This window comes from Trachypithecus francoisi, unplaced genomic scaffold, assembly GCF_009764315.1.
Source record: "Trachypithecus francoisi isolate TF-2019V2 unplaced genomic scaffold, Tfra_2.0 Lachesis_group0, whole genome shotgun sequence".
In the NCBI taxonomy this organism is placed as follows: Eukaryota; Metazoa; Chordata; class Mammalia; order Primates; family Cercopithecidae; genus Trachypithecus; species Trachypithecus francoisi.
This window is the reverse complement of record NW_022681453.1, coordinates 20,661,814-20,686,509: the sequence shown is the minus strand read 5'-3', so window position 1 is coordinate 20,686,509 and position 24,696 is coordinate 20,661,814. Positions and strand designations below refer to the sequence as shown.

General features: G+C 44.9%; 1 protein-coding gene across 13 annotated transcripts in view; it reads left to right on the top strand.

Annotated features, from left to right (window-relative positions):
* NEK4 (NIMA related kinase 4) overlaps positions 1-24,696 on the top strand; it is a 69,872-nt gene that overhangs the window by 31,142 nt on the left and 14,034 nt on the right. For 4 of the 13 annotated variants that reach the window (XR_004436889.1, XR_004436888.1, XM_033210073.1 and 1 more), the window contains one exon: positions 340-473. Coding sequence is in view for 9 of the 13 variants with exons in the window: in XM_033210073.1 (XP_033065964.1) it covers positions 340-473 (134 nt within the window). In the remaining 4 variants the exon portion in view is untranslated. The other 9 variants (XR_004436886.1, XR_004436887.1, XM_033210070.1 and 6 more) reach the window with 9 other exon arrangements.

The window sequence follows — 24,696 nt, the reverse complement described above, 5'->3', positions numbered from 1 at the left end:
AGGCCGAGGCAGGCGGATCACGAGGTCAGGAGATCGAGACCATCCTGGCTAACACAGTGAAACCCCGTCTCTACTAAAAATACAAAAAATTAGCCAGGCGTGGTGGCGGGCACCTGTAGTCCCAATTACTGGGGAGGCTGAGACAGGAGAATGGCATGAACCCAGGGGGTGGAGCTTGCAGTGAGCCGAGGTCGTGCCACTGCACTCCAGCCTGGGCAACAGAGCGAGACTCAGTTTCAAAAATAAAAATAAAATGCAAAATTTTTAAAAATTGCAGTGTTCTTGCTATAGTGGTAAAAAGTGTTTATTTTTCCCTTTGTCTTTGTTATTGCCTTTTAGCTATCATGCCAGGTTCTGAAAAGATCAGGAGACTAGTTGAAGTCTTGAGAGCTGATGTAATTCATGGCCTGGGAGTTCAGCTTTTAGAGCAGGTGTATGATCTTTTGGAGGAGGAGGATGAATTTGAGAGAGAGGTGAGTGTCTCATTAGCTGTGTCAAGCTGCTTATGTTATAGAATTTTTTAAACAACCTTTTGAAATATAAATTACACATAACAATTCACTCATCTAAAGTGTACAATTCAGTGGTTTTTACCGTGTTTACAACATTGTACAATAATTACCACAATAGATATTAGAATATTTTCGTTATCCCCCAAGAAACCCTGTACCTCTGTACCTGTTAGCAGTCACTCCCCGTGGTCCCCATTGCCAAATCTGAAGTCATGAAGATTTATTTTTATATTTTCTTCTAAGAGTTTTTTAGTTTTAGCCTTTTTAGGTCTTTGGACACTTTTTTTTTTTTTAAGGAAAATTTAAACTTTAGGTTGGGCGTGGTGACTCACGCCTGTAATCACAACACTTTAGGAGGCTGAGGTGGGGGGATCACCTGAGGTCAGGAGTTCCAGACTAGCATGACCAATGTGGTGAATGGTGACAGCCCATCTCTACTAAAAATACAAAAATTAGCTGGGTGTGGTGGCACGTGCCTGTAATCCCAGAAGCAGGGGAGGCTGAGGCAGGAGAATTGCTTGAACTCAGGAGGTGGAGGTTGCAGTGAGCTGAGATTACGCTACTGTACTCTGGCCTGGGTGACAGAGCGAGACTCTGTCTCAAAAAAAAAAATAAAATAAACTATATTACCGATTACCTAAAACATGAGTACTATGTACATTCTGAATCAAAGAGCTACAAATTATAGTGCCAGCAGTTAAATGTGAATCATAAGAATTTCTATATTGGTAGTTTTCTTTTTTTTAATGAAGTTTCGTTTGATTCTGATAAAGACTACTGTATGCCTGATAACCTAGTGAGAATCCATGAGTTTGGTAGTTCACACCATTTTAGAAAGCACGTAATAGTAACATTCAAATAAAGCATTATAGAAAGTTTTATAAAGAATGAAGTGCTGGTTGGGCAGGGATGGGTGGGACAAAAAAAAAAGAAAAGAATGAAGTGTTTACTATAATTCTTTTTTTTTTTTTGAGACTGAGTCTCGCTCTGTTGCCCAGGCTGGAGTGCAGTGGCACAATCTCGGCTAACTGCAAGCGCCGCCTCCCGGGTTCACGCCATTCTGCTGCCTCAGCCTCCCAAGTAGCTGGGACTACAGATGCCTGCCACGATGTCTGGCTAATTTTTTGTATTTTTAGTAGAGACGGGGGTTCACTACGTTAGCCAGGATGGTCTCGATCTCCTGACTTCATGATCCGCCTGCCTCGGCCACCCAAAGTGCTGGGATTACAGGCGTGAGCCACCGCGCCCGGCGTGCTATAATTCTTTTCAATCTTGAAAAATGGATGGATTTTTAAAATATCAGAAGACAAGGAAAATGAATTCCACCCCCCCCACCCAAATGTATATAAGAACCACTTACTGGCACTTGTATTTTAAGTACCTGGAAAAAAACGGGACAGATTTTTAAACGCAATTAATAACAGCTATTACTGTAACCAAGGGAGTTATAGAGAAACACCACACTTTGAGACAAATTAAGAAGTCCTTTATTAGCCAGCAACTGAGAGGCAGCTGACGCTCAAAATTCTCTTGGCTCCGAGGAAGGGGCTGGTTTTGTTTTTATACCGTAGTCTAAATAGAGGAGTCGGGGGAATTTAGCTGAAGCAATTTTTACAGAAGCAGAACTGGCAAAAAGTTAAAAAAGTAATTGGTTACAAATGCAGTTACAAAAAAAAAAAAAAGCAGTTCCAGGTGCAGGGGCTTAAACTATCACAAAGAGATAAATGCAGAGGTTTTGGGTGCCATCCACCGCGCGCGTCCCCAGGAGCTGCTGGTGCAGCTTGCCTCAATATCTTATCAGTAGGTGCATTCCTGGACGTGCTTTGAGTTGGTTTACACTAGTTATGCACTTAAGGGAGGGAGGTAAAGGGGGCTGCAAGTGAAGAAACTAAAATGGAGTCTGTCCGGCTGTCTCTCTTCTAGGAGAGAGTCACTCAGGTTAAAACAGGGTAGGGTATCACATTCCCCACTCATGTTTTGGGGAATCAAATCATTGATTCTTCAGTTATAGCAAGGGGGTTATACTGGGTTCTGAGATACATAAGTTTGACAGAAGCTATGCGCTGCTTTACAAAGTTAAGGAACCAATTTAATATACAAGTCCTGAAGATTAAACTTAACAAGAGGAGGAGAAGGTGTCCTGCCAATCCAGTAATTAAAGTAGTTAGCCATGGATTTCAGTTGAACATGCTTTGATACCAGGGGGTGTTACTTTCTCGTTCTTGTTGGCGTCTATCTAGATTTTCTTGAACTCTTTGGAGGGTATCTTTTATGACTCCAGACTGCCTGGCATAGAAACAGCAACCCTATCCTAGGGCTGCACATAATCCTCCTTGGGAGAGAAATAGTAGATCTAAGCCTCAGCGGTTTTGAAGAACTACTTCAGTTAGAGACTTTACTTGGGTATGTGGCATATTTATGGCTGACTGGAGATTGCTTAAATCAGCATCTACTTGCTGAGACAGGGACATTAGTCTAGTTTCTCCCTGAACCAGAGCAGCCGTGCCAATGGCTGCTGACCCAGCTATGCTAAGGCTGGCCAGGAGGGGTACTAGAGCGGGGCAGCTTGGCGAAACCTGGAATGCAATTCAGGGGGAGGAATAAGAAGTTGCCCTTCTGGCCCGCTGTACACATAGACCTGGGGGAGTACATGCCTTCTGGCCCGCTGTACACATAAACCTGGGGGAGCAGATGAACCAACACACACAGGAGAGGTCCGAGTTCAGTCCCGTTGATGCAGCGAGTAAGGCCTGAAATACAAGCCAATCAGGTATTGTTAGGTGCCTGGTAGGAAATTGAGGCATTTAAGGAAGTAAGTAGAGATTGATTACAGGTGACCTGAAGGGAGAAGCAGATAAGTTATAGCCCTTGCTAATTAGGAGGCGTTCCCTGAAACGTCTCCTAGTGTAAGGGCATGGAGTCATGTATGACAAGAAAGAGAGTTAACCTTGAACATGGCCTCTATTCCTAAACCAACATAATATGGGGGTTTTGCTTTCAGATACAACCAACAATCTTGGGCTAGTTTAGGCTGGGTGAGATTAAGGAGGTGATGCACCCCGTCCAGAATGGACATCAGACTGGGTTGGAGATGTTGTCGTTATAGTTGAGATTTAGGAACCAGGAGTAGTGGGACAGTTAAATCGACCCTGTCTGGGTGTTTTTGGAACATAGGGTCACCTAAATCAGTTAGAGGTCCGATTGGCTTAGGAGGGCTTCATGGGACCAGGACCTTTTTCTGAATGGTGAACATAGTTCCAACATGAAATCCTGAGATATAAAGCCTTAATCCCCATGACATGCCATAATACCAATGAGCTGAATTAGGGTTAAGGACAGTTGTAGTAAGAGGGATTTCTTATAGTACAAGGTCTAGGACAGGAAGTGTGAGTTATAGAGAGGGTTGAGGACTGGGTTCATCCTCCAGAGTAAGTAGCCAGGGTTACCCATGACCAGTGAGGGCAGAAAAACTAAAAGGAATCTTGACAACTAGAGTCAGGGTGATTTCCAGGACAGGGGTAAAAATCAACGCTCTGGAGTCCTTTTTCTGCACCTTTAGAGCTCCCACATCCAGTCCGGCTTCCTGTATTTGCGAATCCTGCAGCCAGGTCAACGTTTCTTGCTCCCATGACCGGCAGATTGCATTGCTCTTCGTGGGTACAGGCAGGCTCTGGGAACAAAGCACATAAATCGACTGCAAAAGAGACTTCTTTGGAGGTTCCTGCCTTCCAAGTAGTGTTTGCACACACATGTCCTGTCGTGAAAGAAGGAGAAAAGAGTAGGATGGAGCAGAGGGCATGATAGGTGGAAACAAACAAAAGAGGTAAATAAAAATAAATAATTTGATGGCTTCACGCAACTTAGACACAGTTTTTTTTGTTTTTGTTTTTGTTTTTGAGACAGAGTCTCGCTCTGTCGTCCAGACTGGAGTGCAGTGGTACAATCTTGGCTCACTGCAACTCCACCTCCCAGGTTCAAGTGATTCTCCTGCCTCAGCCTGCTGAGTAGCTGGAATTACAGTTGCCCACCACCATGCCTGGCTAATTTTTTTGTATTTTTAGTAGAGACAGGGTTTCACCGTTAGCCAGGATGGCCTCAATGTTTTGACCTCGTGATCCGCCCACCTCGGCCTCCCAAAGTGTTGGGATTACAGGTGTGAGCCACTGCGCCCGGCCAAGACGCAGTTTTAAGGGGCCTGGCCCAGGCTTGGGGATCCATGTTTCTTGCTGGGTCTTGCTGGCCTTTTTGATGCGAGAGTGATAAATCCAAGCAGGAATACCGTCCACCTTTAGAGCTGTCGGCGTGGTGAGGATGACAGTATGAGGTCCTTTCCAGGCAGGAATGAGTCCTTCTTTCTGGAACTTTTTAACATACACCAGGTCACCCGGCTGGAAAGAGTGGCAGGGCCCTGTCTGGTCAGGAACTGGATTTGGGTGTGCTCCCCGGACAACCAGCTGGATGATGTCTCGTACCTATTGGAAAGACTGCAGGTACTGTAATAAATTAGCTTGAGAGATTTCTGCTAAATGGGTGTTTCTCAACGTAGACAAGATAGACAGAACTACATAATTTCAAAAGGTGAAAACCCAGCTCGGTCAGGGGTACATCTTACTAAGAAGGGCTAAAGGAAGGAGCCTCACCCAGTTCTCACCGGTTTCTAGAATTAATTTTGTAAGAGTACTTTTTAGGTGCGGTTCATGCGTTCTACATATCCAGAGCTCTGGGGTCGATAGGCACAATGGAGTTTCCCTTTGATGTTTAATGCCTTGCTGACCGACTGAGCTATGGATGAGGTGAAGGCTGGCCCATTATCAGACCCTATGGCAACAGGCAGCCTGTGTCTTGGGATGATTTCATTTAGTAAAAACTTTACTACTGTAGTGGCAGTGTCTACTAGCACCAGGAGGTACTTATACCCTGCCTGGTGCGGTTTTATCTCTGTAAAATCAATTTCCCACCTTTCTCCTGGTAAGTCTCCACAGAGACAGTGGCCTGGGCTGGGTTTGGGACCTTGTTTAGCGTTTACCTGAGCATAAGCCGTACACTGGAGAGCTGTGTGGTTAGCTAAGTCCTGAAGGTGGGGGATCTTGAAACGGCTCCTTACAAGCTGGGCCAGTTTTACTTCTCCCAAATGGGTGGTAGAATGCAAATGACTGATTAAAGTTTTCCCGAGGGCTTGGGGTATGAAGATTCTGGAATCAGGAAGAATCCACCAACCTTCCTAATTTCTTAGCCTGAAGATGTGAAGCCTGTTTCTCTTCCTTTGTGGAGTATTTTGGGTGATTTGGCAAGTTGGGCTGTGGAAAAGACACAGTGGGCAGCAGGACCAAGGGCACTACTGGGAGCCGAGCGGCTTCTCGGCCGCAGTCTGCTCTTCAGTTACCATGGGCAACTGCTGTGTTTTCTCTTTGATGTCCTTTGCAGTGAATTACAGCCACCTGCTGAGGAAGCCAAACAGCTTCAAGCAGGGCTAAAATTTCTTGTTTTTTAATAGTCTTTCCTGCTGAGGTGAGTAACCCACACTCTTGATAGGTGGCTCCATGTACATGTACAGTAGCAAAAGCATACCTATTGTCAGTGTAAATGTTAATACGTTTGTCCTTATGCCATTGGAGAGCCTGAGTGAGGGCGATCAATTCAGCCTTCTGGGCTAAGGTACTTGCTGGCAACGCCTGGGCCCATAGCACATCTGTCTCCATAGTAACAGCTGCACCAGCCTTTTGTACTCCCTGTTCGAGGAAGCTGTTACCATTTGTAAACACGGTGGCATCTGCCTTGTTTAGGGGCACATCTTGGAGATCAGGTCAGCCAGTTTCCGTAGTTTCTAAGAGTTCCTGGCAGTCATGGACAGGTGTAGTGAAGTCTGGATCAGGGAGTAAAGTAGCTGGATTTAACCACCTTGTGGGAGAGAAAGTCAAATCAGGCTGATCTAACAGTAAACTCTGATACCGCACGATGCGACCATTTGACATCCATTTGCCAGAAGCACTTTGCAGCAAAGTCTCTATGGCATGAGGAACCGTAAGGGTTAAATTTTGGTCCAGAGTCAATTTATCAGCCTCCTGGACTAGGCTTGCTGTTGCCTGTGGCTTGCAGACAGCTTGGCCATCCAGAGGCCACAGGGTCCAGTCACTGCCAAACAAATAGGCTACTGGGCGTCTCCAGGGTCCTAAAGTCTGAGTGAGCTCCCCTTAAGCAACTCCCTGGCTCTCATGAATAAAAAGGTGAAATGGTTTTGAGATATTAGGGAGGGCTAGAGCAGGGGCCTCAGTTAATGCCTTTTTCAGGTTTTTGAAAGCCTGTTCTTCGGTGTCAGTCCAAACTAGTGGGCCATTCCCTCCAGTAGTGGTGTACAGGGGCTTGGCAATCTCTGCAAACTCTAATATCCACAGGCGACGGTATCCCACGGCCCCCAGGAAGTCACGTACCTGTCTTTTGTGGTGGGAGTGGGGATTCACAGGATGGCTTCCTTACAAGCACTGGTGAGTGCCCTTTTTTCTCTGTTTATCTCATACCCTAAGTAAGGAGACTCTGGGAAGACAAAGCTGGGCCTTTTTGGCCGAGATGCCCGAGTTCCTGAAGGAGGTAAAGTAGGTCTCTAGTATGTTGCAGGCAGCTGTCAGTAGTTTCAGTAGCTAATAAAAGGTCATCTACATACTGAAGAAGAGTACAATTAGGGTGTCTGGCTCAAAATGGTATAAAATCCTGTTGGAGGGCTTTCCCAAAAAGGGTGGGGGAATTTTTAAAACCTTGAGGTAACCGACTCCAGGTCAATTCGGTGGTGTCTCCTGAGCCAGGATCTGTCCATTCAAAAGCAAAAATAGGTTTTCTTTTGGGGGCCAGAGGAATAGCAAAGAAAGCATCTTTTAAGTCAAGGACAGTGTACACTGTGTTCTGGTGGGAGCAGGCTGAGTAAAGTATAAGGTTAGGGACAGTTGGGTGGACAGTGACTGTCTGTTAACTTCCCTTAAGTCCTGTATAGGTTGGTAGTCATTTGTTCCGGGTTTTTGGACTGGCAAAAATGGAGTATTCCAGGCGAACTGACATGGTGTAAGTATGCCAGCTTGTAACAGTCGCTGAATATGGGGGTTGATTCCCTCCCTAGCCCGCTGACTCATAGGATATTGCTTTATCTGGACTGGCAAGGCAGTGGCCAGGAGTTCTACTACCTCTGAAGGGTGGTGCTTAGCCAGTCCCGGGGGGTTTGACTCGGCCCAGACTCGGGGAAAGAGTCTGTAAGTCCAGTAGGAGACTTTATTTTCTGGTGGTTGTGAAGGTGAAACTAAGAGAGTTTCTTCTGACAGAGGAGTGGTTAGCAGGAGCTGAGCAGCGGGAGATGGTGTGTCTCCTACCATGAGGTGAGCTTGTTGGGCCAAGAAGGAAATAGATTCCTGCAGCTTGTGGGGCAGGTCTCGTCCTAGGAGGGGAAAAGGACACTCTGGGACCACGAGAACAAGTGGGTTACTCTTTTCTGTTCTAAACTCACCTCTCGTGAGTGGGTGACAGGATATTCTTGAATAACTCCAGTAGACCCCTGTGCAGCCACTTTTTTATTAGAGACACTGCCTAGGGGCATCTGCAGTATGGAGTGATCGGCCCCCATGTCAATTAGGAAGCGTACAGGCTGGCCCCCCACTGTGGCGGTCACCATGGGCTCCTGGGGGCCAAGTGTAAAGGAGCCCTGGCCCATCAATCATCAGATTCCTTTGCAGCGGGGAGGGTGAGGACTTCTTTCTCTTCTGGCTTTTCCTCTGGTCTTAATGGGCATTCCTTTTTCCAATGTCCCATCTGCTTGCAGTAAGCGCACTAGTTTTTCTCCAGGGGAGCCCCCTCCCCTTTCTGACCCTTTTGGCGGGGACCCAGGGTTCCCTGACCATTTTCCTCTGATGGAGGTCTTTCCTTCTTGACTTCCTGAATGGCAGCTGCTATGATTTTTGCCTGTCTTTTTGATGCTTTGTCAGCAGCCTTTTCAGCTGCCTGAGCTGCCTGTTTCTGCTTTTCAAACTCTCGGTTGTCAAAAACCTTTTGGGCTATCTCTAAAAGCTGACTGATGTTCATTCCGGCAAATCCCTCTAGCTTTTCTAATTTTCTTTTGATGTCAGGGGCTGCCGGAGCCACAAATGCCAAATTAAGAGCACGGCTATTTTCGGGAGCCATCGGGTCAAAAGGGGTGCCCTTCCAATAGGCCTCCTGGAGGTGTTCCAGAAACGCTCCTGGTGACTCATCAGGCCCCTGGACAACTTCAGTTGTCTCAGACAAATTTATGGGTTTTCGAGCAGCTCCCTTGATACCCACAAGGAGATACCGGTAAAAATTGTCTAAAGCTCTCCTTCCACCCGAGGAGTTTGGGTCCCAATTAGGCCAGGTAGAGGGAAAAACCTCTTCAATTTGATCTTGGGCTTCCTCTTCTGGTCCACCCACTGATGTAATACTTTCTGGCCTCCCTTCTGGTACGTTCCCTCTTTTCAGAGGTGAAAAGGGTTAAAAGGAGTTGCTGACAGTCATCCCAGGTGGGTCGGTGAGTCCGGAGCATGGACTCCATTAGTAAGGTCAAAACCTGGGGCTTTTCAGAAAAGAGGGGATTATGAGCCTTCCAGTTGTACAGGTCAGAGGTAGAGAAAGGGACATAAACTAGGAAGGGAGCTGAGTGCTCATCACCCAGAGGGATTTGGGCCTCTCTCAGTGGGAGGAGGGGGGCTACCTCCTCCTGCCTTGGCCGCAATTGGGAGGCTATGGGCGGAGAGCCCACAGGAGATGTAGTCGAGGAAACAAGGGAAGAATCTTGGGGAGCAGGAGGTTTGTAGGGCAGCAGAACTGCGGAACTGCGTGAGGAAAACTTTCCTCTTCTTCAGAAGGAGGTAGTACAGGAGGAGCCGAGGGGGCTGAGAGTCCGCACAAAAATGCGGACTGACTCAAAAGGACCTTGGAAGTGGGATCATGAATGGTGCATGAGTGGAACCAGGGAGGAGGGTCCCAGACCAAATCCAGCCATTGATCAATGTAGGGAAACTGATCGGGGTGACTGAGACTTCCAGTAATGACCCGCCACACAGCCTGAACAGCTGTGGGGTTAAATGACCCTTATGGGGGCCACCCACTTCCAAACTGTGGCCATTCTACTTCACAGAGTGTCCAGAGTTTGCCTTTCTTCAGGCAGACTCCATAATCCTCTGAGGAGCCTCAAGAGAAATTCTGCAACATACATTGGAAAGGACTCACTCTTCACAGGGCTGGGAAGAGGAGTTTCCCATTTTGGAGGCAGTTTAACAAGGTTTGAGCAGAGAGATTAAACCCAGCACGGACAGAGAAATTCACAACCTGCGGGGGGCTGGCGTATCGGAAGAACAGAAATAACACAACCAGAAAGAGCAGGAAAACAACTATAGCCAACACTTCCTGCCACATAAAGTTGGTTTTCTTAAGCTTCAAGATTTAGGGAGGAGGACTGGAGGCCGACCTGAGGGCTCCTTGGCCAGCCAGACCTAGATGACCTCCCTCTTCCCCTTGACCTACAGCCTAAATATTTTTGGTGTCTCCATGACTCAAAGACAGAAAGTTCCTGTCTGGACGGAGGGAGGGAGGGAACAAAAAGAACAAAGGGACTAAAATGGCGCATTTCCGGGTTCTTCATTGTTAACTTTCCCGCGCCTGGGAAAGACACCGGTGGACTGCGCAGGTGCAACCCGACCTCTGACGGAGAAAAATGGGAACCCGCCTAGCCATGCCTACTGCCCCGCCCCTGACCCGCCTATGTCCCGCCCACTGCCCGCCCACTCTGGGGCCCAGGACATAAAAGCCGCTCCCCACGGGCGCGTGGTGTGAACTTCCTTGGCCCCTGCTCCTGTGCGGACCTAGGAACCTCCCCCGAGAATGCCGGAGCGACTTCATTGGCCTCCAACGCCAGAGACCGGTGAACTTCGCCCCTCCTTCACATTGGCTTGTAAATAAAGTTTTCTTTTACTTTGCCTACTTGCCTATTCTCTGGCACTTACTCTGGTGGTCGTCTGGAATACTGTGGTGCTCGTTTTAGAGCAAATCAGTTCCAACTTGACCTTCTCGTTCAAGGGTTTTAGGAGGGAGAGCAGAGCCAAATTTTTGAGGCGCTGGACTTGCTCTGACACAGGAAAACGAGATATGTGGGGTAAGGGATAAGGATTAGAAGGAAAGGGGCCACTCGGATCTTTTCTAAGGTAGGAGAGTAGACACAGGGGAACAGAATAAGAGTCCAGACAGAGTAAAGCAGTATGAGCGTAGGCTTCTCTACACAGACTTCTATTCAAAAGCATGTGAAAAGTTACAGGATGACAGAAAAGGTGGGCAAGCAGGTCCGCAGGGTGGCTATTCTGCATCCACCACTGATCTAATGTGGAAGCGGTCCAGTCACTTGGGCATGGGATGTGGCAATCTAAACTCCAGCAGCCTTTATGGTGCCAGAAATTCCAAATGGACAAGTGTTTCCCACACCCCTTCCTGTAACAACACCTGATTTGTTTCTGACAGAAAAGGCAGGACTGGGACGGCCAGCCCAAACAACTGATGAGGAATTTGACCTCCTGTAGTAGAAAATCAGTATTGAGGACCTTGAAGAAGTTCTTTCCCAGTCGCCTTGGGCAGTATCGGTGACCTGACAGACGAAACTTAGAAAGACACTAAACAAGACAATAGACACTAGTGCATATAAACAAGTTTGACAATTTTTTTTTTTTAATAGACAGACAAGGGGTGGGGGTCCCGTGATGGGATCCGTCAGATGCCTGTCTGGCTGCTCCCCTTGAGGGGACTTAGGCTCCTTTTAGCATTGGCAGGCTGGTATAAACCCCTGGTTCGGATTGAGCTATGGCTGATGCTGCCTTAAGCCTTATGAGGTCGCCACAGAACCACAGGTGAGGGCCCACTGGAACTCCGTAGCTTTCACGTGGACAAACTGGAAGTTGAAGCACAAGCCCTTGACCTCCCCATTCACGCACTCATTCACACAGAGTTTATAACAGTTTTATTATTGTTCTAAAACAGAGGTCTCCAGGAGACCTGAACGAGAAAAGGAGAAGAGATAGAGAAAGAGACTGAGAGAGACTAGTCTTTTTTTTTTTCTTTTTTTTTGAGACGGAGTGTCGCTCTGTCGCCCAGACTGGAGTGCAGTGGCCGGATCTCAGCTCACTGCAAGCTCCGCCTCCCGGGTTTACGCCATTCTCCTGCCTCAGTCTCCCGAGTAACTGGGACTACAGGCGCCTGCCAACTCGCCCGGCTAGTTTTTTGTATTTTTTTAGTAGAGACGGGGTTTCACCGGGTTAGCCAGGATGGTCTCGATCTCCTGACCTCGTGATCCGCCGATCTCGGCCTCCCAAAGTGCTGGGATTACAGGTTTGAGCCACCGCACTGGGCCAAGAGAGACTAGTCTTTAATGGAGAGGCCAGCCTACCAGAAACCAGAACTCAGTCCTCCAGCGTCCTGGAATACGGACAGAGTCAAGGGAGGGCCCTCGTTAGGGCCACTTCCCTTCCAGAGAGACACAGAGGTGCCTAACAGAAAACCAGGACTCTGTCCTCCAGTGTCCTGGAATGCGGGCAGTCATAAAGGGAGGGCCCTTGTCAGAGCCACTTCCCTCCCAGAGAAACAGAGGCAGATCTGACTTACCTTTCTGGGACCAGAAACTGAGGACTCAGGAGTTGAATTTTTGTGGGAACACACCGGTGGTTCATCCTTCCCCTCTGGAAGACAAGGTCTTATGGGGCCCTGGAATGTCTTCAGGTGGCGGCTCCCCTGTAAGTCTGCCATCTGTCTGGGGGAGGTTGGAACGAGTCCGGCTCTCGCCCGGTGGCGAAAATTCTCACTGGGGCCTCCAAATGTTGTAACCAAGGGAGTTACAGAGAAATGCCACACTTTGAGACAAATTAAGGAGTCCTTTATTAGCCAGCGACTGAGAGGCAGCTGACGTTCAAAATTCTCTCGGCCCCGAGGAAGGGGCTAGTTTTGTTTTTATACAGTGGTCTAAATAGGGGAGTGGGGGGAATTTAGCTGAAGCAATTTTTACAGAAGCAGAACTGGCAAAAAGTTAAAAAAGTAATTGGTTACAAATGCAGTTACAAAAAAACCGTTCCAGGTGCAGGGGCTTAAACTATCACAAAGAGATAAATGCAGAGGTTTTGGGTGCCATCCACTGTGAGCACGTCCTCAGGAGCTGCTGGTGCAGCTTGCCTCTCAATATCTTATCAGTAAGTGCATTCCTGGATGTGCTTTGAGTCAGTTTACACTAGTTATGCCCTTAAGGGAGGGAGGTAAAGGGGGCTGCAAGTGAAGAAACTTAAAATGGAGTATGTCCTGCTGTCTCTGTGCTAGGAGAGAGTCACTCAGGTTAAAACAGGGTAGTGTATCATATTACAAGGGCTTGTTTCATTTGATTTAGCACCAAGTAAAGTAAGAGTAAATATGCCATGGAAGACATAGTCGGGTTTTTCCTCCACTTCTCATATTGCCTCACTTCTCCTACCAGACCACACAGTACATCAGCAACCATCCTTGTTGCCCTACTAAGGAATAACTTTAGATTCCAATTTTAAGTGGCCGGTCAGATGACACCAGTAGAATTCTTTCCCCTTAAGATAAGGTGGCAGTGAATGCCAAGACCAGCTCGGTAGGGGAGACTAACCCAGTGGCGCTAGAGGAATTAAAGACACACACATAAATATAGAGGTGTGAAGTGGGAAATCAGGGGTCTCACAGCCCTCAGAGCTGAGAGCCCGGAACAGAGATTTACCTATGTACTTGTTAACAGCAAACCAGTCATTAGCATAGTTTCCATAGATACTAAATTAACTAAAAGTATCCTTTATGGGAAATGAAGGGATGGGCCAAATTAAAGGAATAAGGGCTAGTTAACTGCAGCAGGAACATGCCCTTAAGGCATAAATCGCTCATGCTATTGTTTGTGGCTTAAGAATGCCTTCCCCGGGCGCGGTGGCTCAAGCCTGTAATCCCAGCACTTTGGGAGGCCGAGACGGGCGGATCACGAGGTCAGGAGATCGAGACCATCCTGGCTAACACGGTGAAACCCCGTCTCTACTAAAAATACAAAAAAAAAATTAGCCGGGCGAGGTGGTGGGCGCCTGTAGTCCTAGCTACTCGGGAGGCTGAGGCAGGAGAATGGCGCGAACCCGGGAGGCAGAGCTTGCAGTGAGCTGAGATCTGGCCACTGCACTCCAGCCTGGGCGACAGAGCGAGACTCCGTCTCAGAAAAAAAAAAAAAAAAAAAGAAAGAAGAATGCCTTCAAGGGGTTTTCCGCCCTGAGCCAGCCAGTTGTTCCTTGTCCTCATTCCCGTAAACCCACAACCTTCCAGCTTGGGCGTTAAGGCCATTATGAACATGTCACAGTGCTGCCGAGATTTTGTTTATGGCTAGTTTTGGGGCCAGTTAATGGCCAGATTTTGGGGTACTTGCTCCCAACAAGTGAATGCTAGCAAGTATCAGTTTCTTTGATCAGAAACAACTCCTTCAGGAAGTTCACTTACTTTCCTGATCCTTGTTAACGTATCATGTAAATCATTTTTACTGGCACACCTGTTTACTAATTATGGTTGATTGCTATTTATGGCAAAGCAACAATCCCCAGGCATGCCTGCTCTATTTACTAATGACAAAGTGTGCTTACTTTACATAGTGCCATGGGTTTTCTCTTTTTCTTTTATTTTTGGGAGGGCGGTACAATACTTTGTTATTTATCAGGGCAGATCTCATATATTTGAATCAAAAAGAGAAACTGGTAAGTAGATCCTACAACACATTTCTTAACCTGAGTAACATCTGTAAACATAGACTTTAATTACATTTTGTTGAAAAATTCATTCAACTTTGGTGCTTATCCAAGAACTTACAATGTCAATTTCTGACATAAATAATAACCCTCAGTACATATGTATTTTCAAAAGAAAACAAGTGATCTTAAAGTAGTATTTTTATCTATGCTAATTGATACATTTTTTATAGCAAATTGAAAATTCTGAGTAAACTGAAAGTATGTTTAACACCAAAATAAATTTTGCTCTAGCAAATGTTTTAAAAGTTTAGACATCTCTGATGTTTTTGAAGATAAGTGGATAAAACACACTAGATGATTTCAAAAGATGAATCTTAGTATCTATATCATTTGACACTTCCTTAGTATTCAGAATAAAATTAGTAGAAATAAAAGTAGTACGATTTTTCAAAGAATTCATACATACTGGAAGTCTTAGGAAAAGCAGCTTCTAAATGGAAGGTCTAGGTGGTTTCCTATCTTAACTCGTATCATGTGTTTATCCTCGTGGAGTAACTGAAGAGCTTTCTGGCTTGTTTGTGGAACTTTAGTTGGTAGGAAATCATATACATAGGGCCAGATCTTCTTGGTTTCTGCTCTGGAGAATGTTTCCATTACCCCTTTTTTTCTGGTAATATTCTAAGACTGGCTTTGTTTCGGCTCACAAGCCTTTAGTCTCTTGATAACCATCTCTGGTTTATCGTCCTCTTGCTGAATGAGAGGCTCCCCAGTCAGATGATCAATTATAACAGTTTTGGGAGGGTTGAATTCAATGTTGTAGACTTGGCCACTGACGGGATGAATTGTACTGGTAGTTCTGATTAAACTCTGTACTCTGATATAACTGTTCTGTCTTTTTATTTATTTATTTATTTTGAGATAGAGTCTTGCTGTGTCACCCAGGCTGAAGTGCAGTGGCGCAATCTCGACTCACTTCTACCTCCCAGGTTCAAGCGATTCTTCTGCCTCAGCCTCCCTAGTAGCTGGGACTACAGGCATGCACCACCACACATGGCTAATTTTTCTATTTTTAGTAGAGACAGGGTTTCACCATGTTGGCCAGGATGGTCTCAATCTCTTTTTTTTTTTTTTTCTTTTTTTTTTTGAGACGGAGTCTCACTCTGTCACCCAGCAGGCTGGAGTGCAGTGGCACGATATTGGCTCACCGCAACCTCCGCATCCCAGCTTCAAGCAATTCTCCTGCCTCAGCCTCCTGAGTAGCTGGGATTACAGGCACCTGCCACCACACCTGGCTAATTTTTGTATATTTAGTAGATACGAGGTTTCACCATTTTGGCCAGGCTGGTCTTGAACTCCTGACTTCGTGATCCACCCTCCTCGACCTCCCAAAATTCTGGGATTACAGTCGTGAGCCACCGTGCCTGGCCTATGGTCTCAAACTCTTGACCTCGTGATCCACCCGCCTTGGCCTCCTGAAGTGCTGGGATTACAGGCGTGAACCACTGTGCCTGGCCAACTGTTCTCTTTTTATATATTATTTATATATATATTATCTTTACATTTGTAAGGTTACCTTTCAGTGTGTATCAGTAGATGGGTACTGAGGCTTCAATGCAAACTAATTCTTTGCCACATTTATTACATTTATAAGGTTTGTCACCTATGTGAGTCCTCCAATATTGTGTTAGCTATGAAGTACAACTGGAGACTTTGCCACATTTATTGCATCTGTAAGGTGTGCAGTGAATTCTCTCCAGTATGAATTTTCCAATGTCATGCAAGGTGTAAATTTTGATTGAAGACCTTGCCACATGAATTACACTTGTAAGGTCTCTCTCTAGTATGAATTATCTGATGGTTGGTTAGGTATAACTTGCGTCCAAAGACCTTGCCACATTCACTATATTTGTAAAGTTTCTCTCCAGTATGGATTAGAAGATGGGCTATAAGTCCTGAATGCTTGCTTAATGCTTTCAACATTTGTTACATTTGTAAGGCTTCTCTGTACTATGAATTATTTGATGCCATGCAATTGACCAAAGACCTTGCCACATTCATTACATGTGTAAGGCTTTTCTACAGTATGACATCTCTGAGTGAGGGAAAATTTGTGCCTCAAGTTCTTGCACACTCATTACATTTGTAAGGTTTTTCTCCAGTATGAATTACAAGATGGGTAGTAAGTCCTGAACACTCTAAATGCTTTACCACATTCATTACATTTGTGAGGCCTCTCTCCAATATGAATTATTTGATGTCGTACAAGGTTTGAATTACTGTTAAACACCTTGTGACAGTCACTACGTTTGTAAGGCTTCTACCCAGTATGAATTTTCCAGTGATCTACAAGGTGTGGATTGCATCTAAAGACCTTGCCACATTCACTGCATTTGTCGGCCTCATAAAATGAACCAGGAATTACCCCTTCCTCCTCAACTCTCTGGAAAAGTTTGAGAAGGACTGGTATCAATTCCTCTCCAAATGTTTGGTAGAATCATGAGCAAAGCCATCAGGGCTAGGACTTTTCCTTTTTGGGAGTTTGTTGATGATTGATTCATACTCCTTACACTAGTTAATGGGTCTATTCAGATTTTCTATTTCTTTGTGATTCAGTCTCAGTAGGTTTTATGTTTCTAGGAGTGTGTCCATTTCATCTAGGTTTATGCAACTTGTTGGCATAGAATTGTTCATAGTTCTCTTACGATTCTTTTTTATTTTATTTATTTTTGAGATGGAGTTTCGCTCTGTCGCCAAGCTGGAGTACAGTGACGTGATTTCAGTTTACTGGAATCTCCGCCTCCCGGTTTCAAGCGATTCTTCTGCCTCAGCCTCCCAAGTAGCTGGGATTACAGGTGCACACCATCACACCCAGCTAATTTTTGCATTTTTAGTAAAGATGGAGTTTCACCATGTTGGCCAGGAGGTCTTGATCTCCTGACCTCATGATCCGCCCACCTCGTCCTCCCAAAGTGTTGGAATTACAGGCGTGAGCCACCATGCCTAGCTAATTCTTTTTATTTCTGTAGAGCTGGTAGTAATGTATATCCATTTTAATTTCTTACTTTGGTAATTTGGGTCTTTTTTTTTGGCTAGTCAAGTGAAGCAATCTTTTTTTTTTTGAGACAGAGTCTTGCTCAGCCGCCCATGCTAGAGTGCAGTGGCGTGATCTCAGTTCACTGCAGCCAGCGTCTCCCAGGTTCAAGCAATTCTCCCATCTCAGCCTCCCAAGTAGCTGGGATTACAGGCAACTGCCATCATGCCTGGCTAATTTTTGTATTTTAGTAGAGATGGGGTTTCACCCTGTTGGCCAGTCTGGTCTTGAACTCCTGACCTCAGGTGATCTACCCGCCTCGGCCTTCCAAAGTGCTAGGATTACAGGTGTGAGCCACCGTGCCCGGCCTTTTTTTTAAATTTAAAATATTTGAAACAGTCTCGCTCCATCCCCCAGGCTGGAGTGCAGTATCAGGGGAATCCTCCCCCAATATTTCAACGTAGGTTCTTTCTATTTTCCTTAAGTGTCAGCCAGCTGAGAAATAAAGATAAAGAGTACAAAGAGAGGAATTTTACAGCTGGGCCTCCGGGGGTGACATCACATATCGGTAGGACTGTGATACCCACCTGAGCTTTAAAACCAGCAAGTTTTTATTAAGGATTTCAAAAGGGGAAGGGGTGTACGAACAGGGAGTAGGTCACAGAGATCACACGTTTCAAAGGTCAAAAGGCAGAACAAAGATCACATGCTTCTGAGGAAACAGGACAAGGGCACAATCAGAACTACTGATAAGGGTCTATGTTCAGCTGTGCACGTATTGTCCTGATAAACATCTTAACAGAAAACAGGGTTCAAGAGCAGAGAACCAGTGTGACCACAAATTTACCAGGGCAGAGTGTTTTCCCCACCCTAATAAGCCTGAGGGTACTGCAGGAGACCAGGGCGTATTTCAGTGCTTATCTCAACCACGTAAGACAGACACTCCCAGAGCAGCCTTTTATAGACCTCCCCCCAGGAATGCATTCCTTCCCCAGGGTATTATTAATATTCCTTGCTAGGAAAAGAAGTTAGTGATATCTTCCCTACTTGCACATCTATTTACAGGCTGTCTGCAAGAAGAAAAATATGGCTCTATTTTGCCCAACCCCTCAGGCAGTCAGACCTTATGGTTGTCTCCCCTTGTTCCCTGAAAATCGCTGTTATTCTGTTCTTTTTCAAGGTGCACTGATTTCATGTTGTTCAAACACACATGTTTTACAATCAATTTGTACAGTTAACACAATTATCACAGTGGTCCTGAGGTGACGTACATCCTCAGCTTACAAAGGTAACAGGATTAAGAGATTAAAATAAGACAGGCATAAGAAATTATAAAAGTATTATTTAGGAACTGGTAAATGTCCATGAAATCTTCACAATTTATGTTCCTCTGCCACGGCTCCAGCTGGTCCCTCCATTCAGGGTCCCTGACTTCCCGCAACAGTGCAGTGGCATGATTTTGGCTCACTGCAACCTTTACCTCCCAGGCTCAAGTGATCCTCCCACCTCAACCTTTAGAATAGCTGGGTCTACAGGTGTGGGGCACCATGTGCAGCTAATTATTTTTGTACTTTTTGTAGAGACGGGCTTTCAATGTGTTCCCCAGGCTGGTCTTGAACTCTTGGGCTCAAGTTATCTGCCTGTGTCAGCCTCCTAAAGTACTGGGGTTACAGGTATGAGCTACGATTCCTGGTGCCTTAATTTTTAAAATTTTTTGTAGAAACAAGGTCTGTGTATATTGCCCGGGCTAGTCTTGAACTCCTGGCCTCATGCAGTCCTCCCGTCTATGTCTCCCAAAGTGCTGGGATTACAGTCATTAGCCACCATGCCCAGCCCAAGATCTTTCTTTTTTAATGTAAGTGTACAGCTATAAATTCCCCGCTTAGCACTGCTTTTGCTGAATTCCAAAAGTTTCAGTATATTGTTTTGTATTTTCATTTGTCTCTTAAGTATTTCCTGATTTTCCTTTTGATTTCTTCTTGATCCATTGGTGATTTAAGAATGTGTTATTTAGGCTGGGCACAGTGGCTCATATCTGTAATCCTAGCACTTTAGGAGGCCGAAGTAGGTGGATCACTTGAGGTCAGGAGTTCATACCAGCCTGTCCAACCTGTGAAACCCTGTCTCTACTAAAAATACAAAAATTAGCTGCTTGTGGTGTTGGGCACCTGTAATCCCAGCTACTCAAGAGGCTGAGGCAGAATTGCTTCAACCTGGGAGGTGGAGGTTGGAGTGAGTCGAGATCACACTACCACACTCCAGCCTGGGTGACTCCATCTCAAAAAAAAAAAAAAGTGTTATTTGATTCCCACAAATTTGGGAATTTTAGTTTTCCTTGTTACTGATTTCTAACTTCATCCCACTGTGGCTGGGGAAGATATTCTGTGTGCTATCTTTCCTTTAAAATCTATTGAGACAATTTGTTGTCTATAGTATGATCTGTCCTAGAGAATGACCCATGTGTACTTGAGAAGAATGCATATTCTATTGTTGGATAAAGAATTTTAGATGTAGGTCAGACGCAGTGGCTCACGCCTGTAATCCCAGCATTTTGGGAGGCTGAGGCTAGTGGATCACCCAAGGTCAGGAGTTCGAGACCAGCCTGACCAACATGGTGAAACCCTGTCTCTACTAAAAATACAAAATTAGCCAGGTTGGTGGTACACACCTGTAATCTCAGCTACCAGGGAGGCTGAGGCAGGAGAATCGCTTGAACCTGGGAGGCAGAGGTTGTGGTGAGCTGAGATCGAGCAATGCTCCAGCCTGGGCAACAAGAGCAAAACTCCTGTCTCAAAAAAAAAAAAAAAGTTTTAGATGCCTGTTAGATCTAGTTGCTTTACTGCATTGTTCAAGTCCTTTTATTTATTTATTTATTTATTTATTTATTTATTTGAGACAGAGTCTCACTCTGTCACCCAGGCTGGAGTGCAATGGCACCATCTCAACTCACTGCAACCTCCGCCTCCCAGGTACAAGCAATTCTCTGCCTCAGCCTTCCGAGTAGCTGGGACTACAGGCACCCGCCACCATGCCCAGCTAATTTTTGTATTTTTAGTAGAGACGGGGTTTCACCATCTTGGCCAGGCAGATCTTGAACTCCTGACTTCATGATCCACCTGCCTTGTCCTCCCAGAGTGTTGGGATTACGGGCGTAAGCCACTGTGCCTGGCCAAATTCTCTATTTTTTTTTTTTTTTTTGAGACAGTCTCACTCTGTCGCCCAAGCTGGAGTGCAGTGGCATGATCTCGGCTCATTGCAAGCTCTGCCTCCTGGATTCACGGCATTCTCCTGCGTCAGCTTCCTGAGTAACTGGGACTACCGGCGCTCGCCACCACACCCGGCTAATTTTTTTTGTATTTTTAGTAGAGATGGGGTTTCACCATGTTAGCCAGGATGGTCTCGATCTCCTGACCTCATGATCCGCTTGCCTCGGCCTCCCAAAGTGCTGGGATTACAGGTGTGAGCCACTGTGCCCGGCCTCAAGTCTTTTATTTTCTTAATTATGTTCTGCCAGGTTGCTCTATCCATTATTGAGAGTGGAGTATTGAAGTCTGCAACTATTCATGGTTTGTTTTTACACCTAAAAACAAAACGTCAGTATCCTCATTTGTACATTTAGGTGTATAAATGTTAATAATTGTTCTAATCTTCTTACTGTAGATGTCTCCTTTTTTGTCTCTTATAACCTTTTCTTAATTTAAAGACTATTTTGTCTGATATTTGTAAAGCCATCCCTAATCTCCTTTGGTTACAATTTATGTGGAATATTTTTTTCAAAATTTTTACTTGCAATCTTTTTGTGTCTTTAGATCTAGAGTCTCTTATAGATAGCATATAGGTGGATTCTGTGTTTTTTAAATCCATTCTGCCAATTTCTGTCTTTTGATTGGAGAGTTTAATCCATTTACATTTAAAGTAGTTATTGATAAGGAGGGACTTATGTTATTTTGCTATTTTATGTTCTATATGCATTATAGTTTTTTTAATTCCTTATTTCCTGCATTACTGTCTTCTTTTGTGTTTAGTTGATTTTTTTTGTAGTGAAAAATTTTAATATAATATATAACATGTCCTGTAACTGTTTTCTCTGTGGTTACCATGGAGATTATATTTAATGTCCTAAAATTATAATACTCTAGTTTGAATTTATGCCAGCTTAACTTCAATAACGTACAAAAATTCTACCCTTTTAACAGCTCTGCCCCAGCTCCTTTCTAGTTATTGATGTCACAAAAGTATATCTTTGTACATTATATGTTTAAAAACAGGATCTAAAAATTGGGTTTTAAAATGCATTAGTCTCTTAAATTATATGGAAAACAAAATGTGGAATTGCAAACCAAAGTTACAGTAATATTAGCTTTTAGTCTAATTGTTTTGTAATGTATTAACCTCTTAAATCTTGTAGAAAACAAAAAAAAGAAATTACAAACATTTGTTTTTTTTTTGTTTTTTTTTGTTTTTTTGAGACGGAGTCTTGCTGTGTTGCCCAGGCTGGAGTGCAGTGGCCGGATCTCAGCTCACTGCAAGCTCCGCCCCCCGGGTTCACGCCATTCTCCTGCCTCAGCCTCCCAAGTAGCTTGGACTACAGGCGCTCGCCACCTTGCCCGGCTAGTTTTTTTGTATTTTTTAGTGGAGACGGGGTTTCACCGTGTTAGCCAGGATGGTCTCGATCTCCTGACCTCGTGATCCGCCCGTCTCGGCCTCCCAAAGTGCTGGGATTACAGGCTTGAGCCACCGCGCCCGGCTACAATTGTTACAATAATACTAGCTTTTATAGTTGCCCATGTTTACCTTTACTAAAGGGATTTCTTTTGCAAATATATTTTTATTATTAATCAACAAATCAATGTGATGTTCTGATATATGTATACAATGTGGTTTGATTAAATCAAGCTAATCAACATATCTGTCACCTGAAGTATTTATCATTTTGTTGTGATGAGGACATTTGAAATTCTCTTAGCAATTTTGAAATATGTAACACGTTATTATTATTAAATGTAGTCACCATGTTGTGCAGTGTGTCTCAAAATACTTACTCCTGCTTTATAACTGAACCTTGTTCCTTTTGAGCAACACCTGCCCATTCTACCCACTCTCTGACCTCTGGTAAAGACCATTCTCCTGTCTGTTCCTATGAATTCGATTAATTTGATTGTTTTTAGAGATTTTTCTTTCTTCATAAAGCTCTATTTAATGTCATTTCCTTTCAACCTGCAGAATTCCCTTGAATATTTCTGATAGGGAAGATCTAGTGTTAATCAGCTTTATCTGGAAATGTCTTGATTTCTCCCTCACTTTTGAAGGGCATTTTTGCCAGATACAGTATTCTTGGTATTTTTTCTTTTAGTATTTTGAATATATTAGCCCACTGCTTTCTGGCCTCCACAGTTCCTGATGAAAAAACCCATTGGTAATCTTATCCTTTGTATGTGACAAGTTGCTTCTCTCATGCTATTTTCAGGATTCTCTCTTTGTCTTTGTCTTTTGACAATTTGTGTGTGTGTGTGTGTGTGTTTTAAGACAAAGTCTCATTGTCACCCAGGGTGGAGTGCAGTGGCGCCATCTTGGCTCACTGCAACTTCTGTCTCCCGGGTTCAAGCAATTTTTGTGACTCAGCCTCCTATGTAGCTGGGATCACAGGCATGTGGCATCACACGGGGCTAATGTTAGTATTTTTAGTAGAGACAGGGTTTCACCATGTCGTCCAGGTTGGCTTTGAACTCCTGACCACAAGTAATCTGCCGGCCATGGCCTCCCAAAGTGCTGGGATAACAGGTGTGAGCCACTGAACCTGGCCGTGTCTTTTTACAGTTTGATTATAATGTATTTCAGTGTGGACTCTTGAGTTCATCCTACTTGGAGTTTGTTGAGCCTCTTGGATGTTTATATTTATTTTGTCTTTTAAATACTTGTTTTTCATCGAACTTGTGAATTTTTCAGTTATATTTCTTCAGATCATTTATCTGATCCCCTCTCTCTCCTCTTTCTCTGGGACTCCCACATTGCTTACGTTGGGCTGCTTGATGGTGTTCTATATGTCCTTTAGGCTCTGTTCAGTTTCTGTAGTCTTTTTTCTTCCTGTTCTTCAGACTTGATACTTTTAATTATCCTATCTTCAAGTTCACTGTTTCTTTCTTCTGCTTGCTCAGTTTTTTCATTGCAGTTATTGTACTTTTCAGCTTCAGAATTTTTTTTCTTTAGACCGGGCACAGTGGCTCATGCCTGTAATCCCAGCACTTTGGGAGGCTGAGCCAGGCAGATGACTTAAGGTTAGGAGTTCAACCGGCCTGACCAACATGGTAAAACCCCGTCTACACTAAAAGTACAACAATTAGGCACGGTGGCATGCACCTGTAATTCCAGCTACTCAGGAGGCTGAGACACGAGAATCGCTTGAACCCAGAAGTTGGAGGTCACAGGTTCCACTGCCCTCCAGCCTGGGTGATGGAGCAAGATTCCATCTCAGAAAAAAAAAGTTCTTTTTTTCTTTTTATGTCTTTCTCTTTACTGATATTTGTTTTATTTATACATCATTTTATTTTATTTTGAGACAGGGTCTCATTCTGTCTGGAGTGCAGTGGTGCAATGATAGCTCCCTGCAGCCTCAAACTCCTGGGCATAAGTGATCCTCCCGCCTTAGCTTCTCGAATGGCTGGAACTGCAGGCACATGCCACCATACCTAGCTAATTTAAATTTTTTTTTGTAGAGACAGGGTTTCATTATATTGCCCAGGCTGGTCTCAAACACCTGATCTCAACTAATCCTCCCGTCTTGACTTCCCAAAGTACTTAGATTTCAGGTGTTAGCTACTATGCCTGGCCACACAATTACATAATTTTCTTTTACTGAGACAGAGCCTCGCTCTGTCACTCAGGCTAGAGTGCAGTGGCATAGTCATGGCTCACTGCAGCCTGGGCTCAGGTAATCCTCCCACCTCAGCCTCCCAGGTAGCCAGGACTGTAGGAGCATGCCACCAAACCCAGCAAGTTTTTTTGTACGTTTTGTAGAGATGGGGTTTCACCATGTTACCCAGGCTGGTCTCAAACTCCTCGCCTCAAGCAATCTGCCTACCTCAGCCTCCCAGAGTCCTGTAATTACAGGCGTGAGTCACTGTGCCCGGCCACATCATTTTCTTTTTTTTTTTTTTTTTGAGGCAGAGTCTCGCTCTGTCGCCCGGACTGGAGTGCAGTGGCCAGATCTCAGCTCACTGCAAGCTCCGCCTCCCGGGTTTACGCCATTCTCCTGCCTCAGCCTCCTGAGTAGCTGGGACTACAGGCGCCCACCACCTCGCCTGGCTAGTTTTTGTATTTTTAGTAGAGATGGGGTTTCACCGTGTTAGCCAGGATGGTCTCGATCTCCTGACCTCGTGATCCGCCCGTCTCGGCCTCCAAAGTG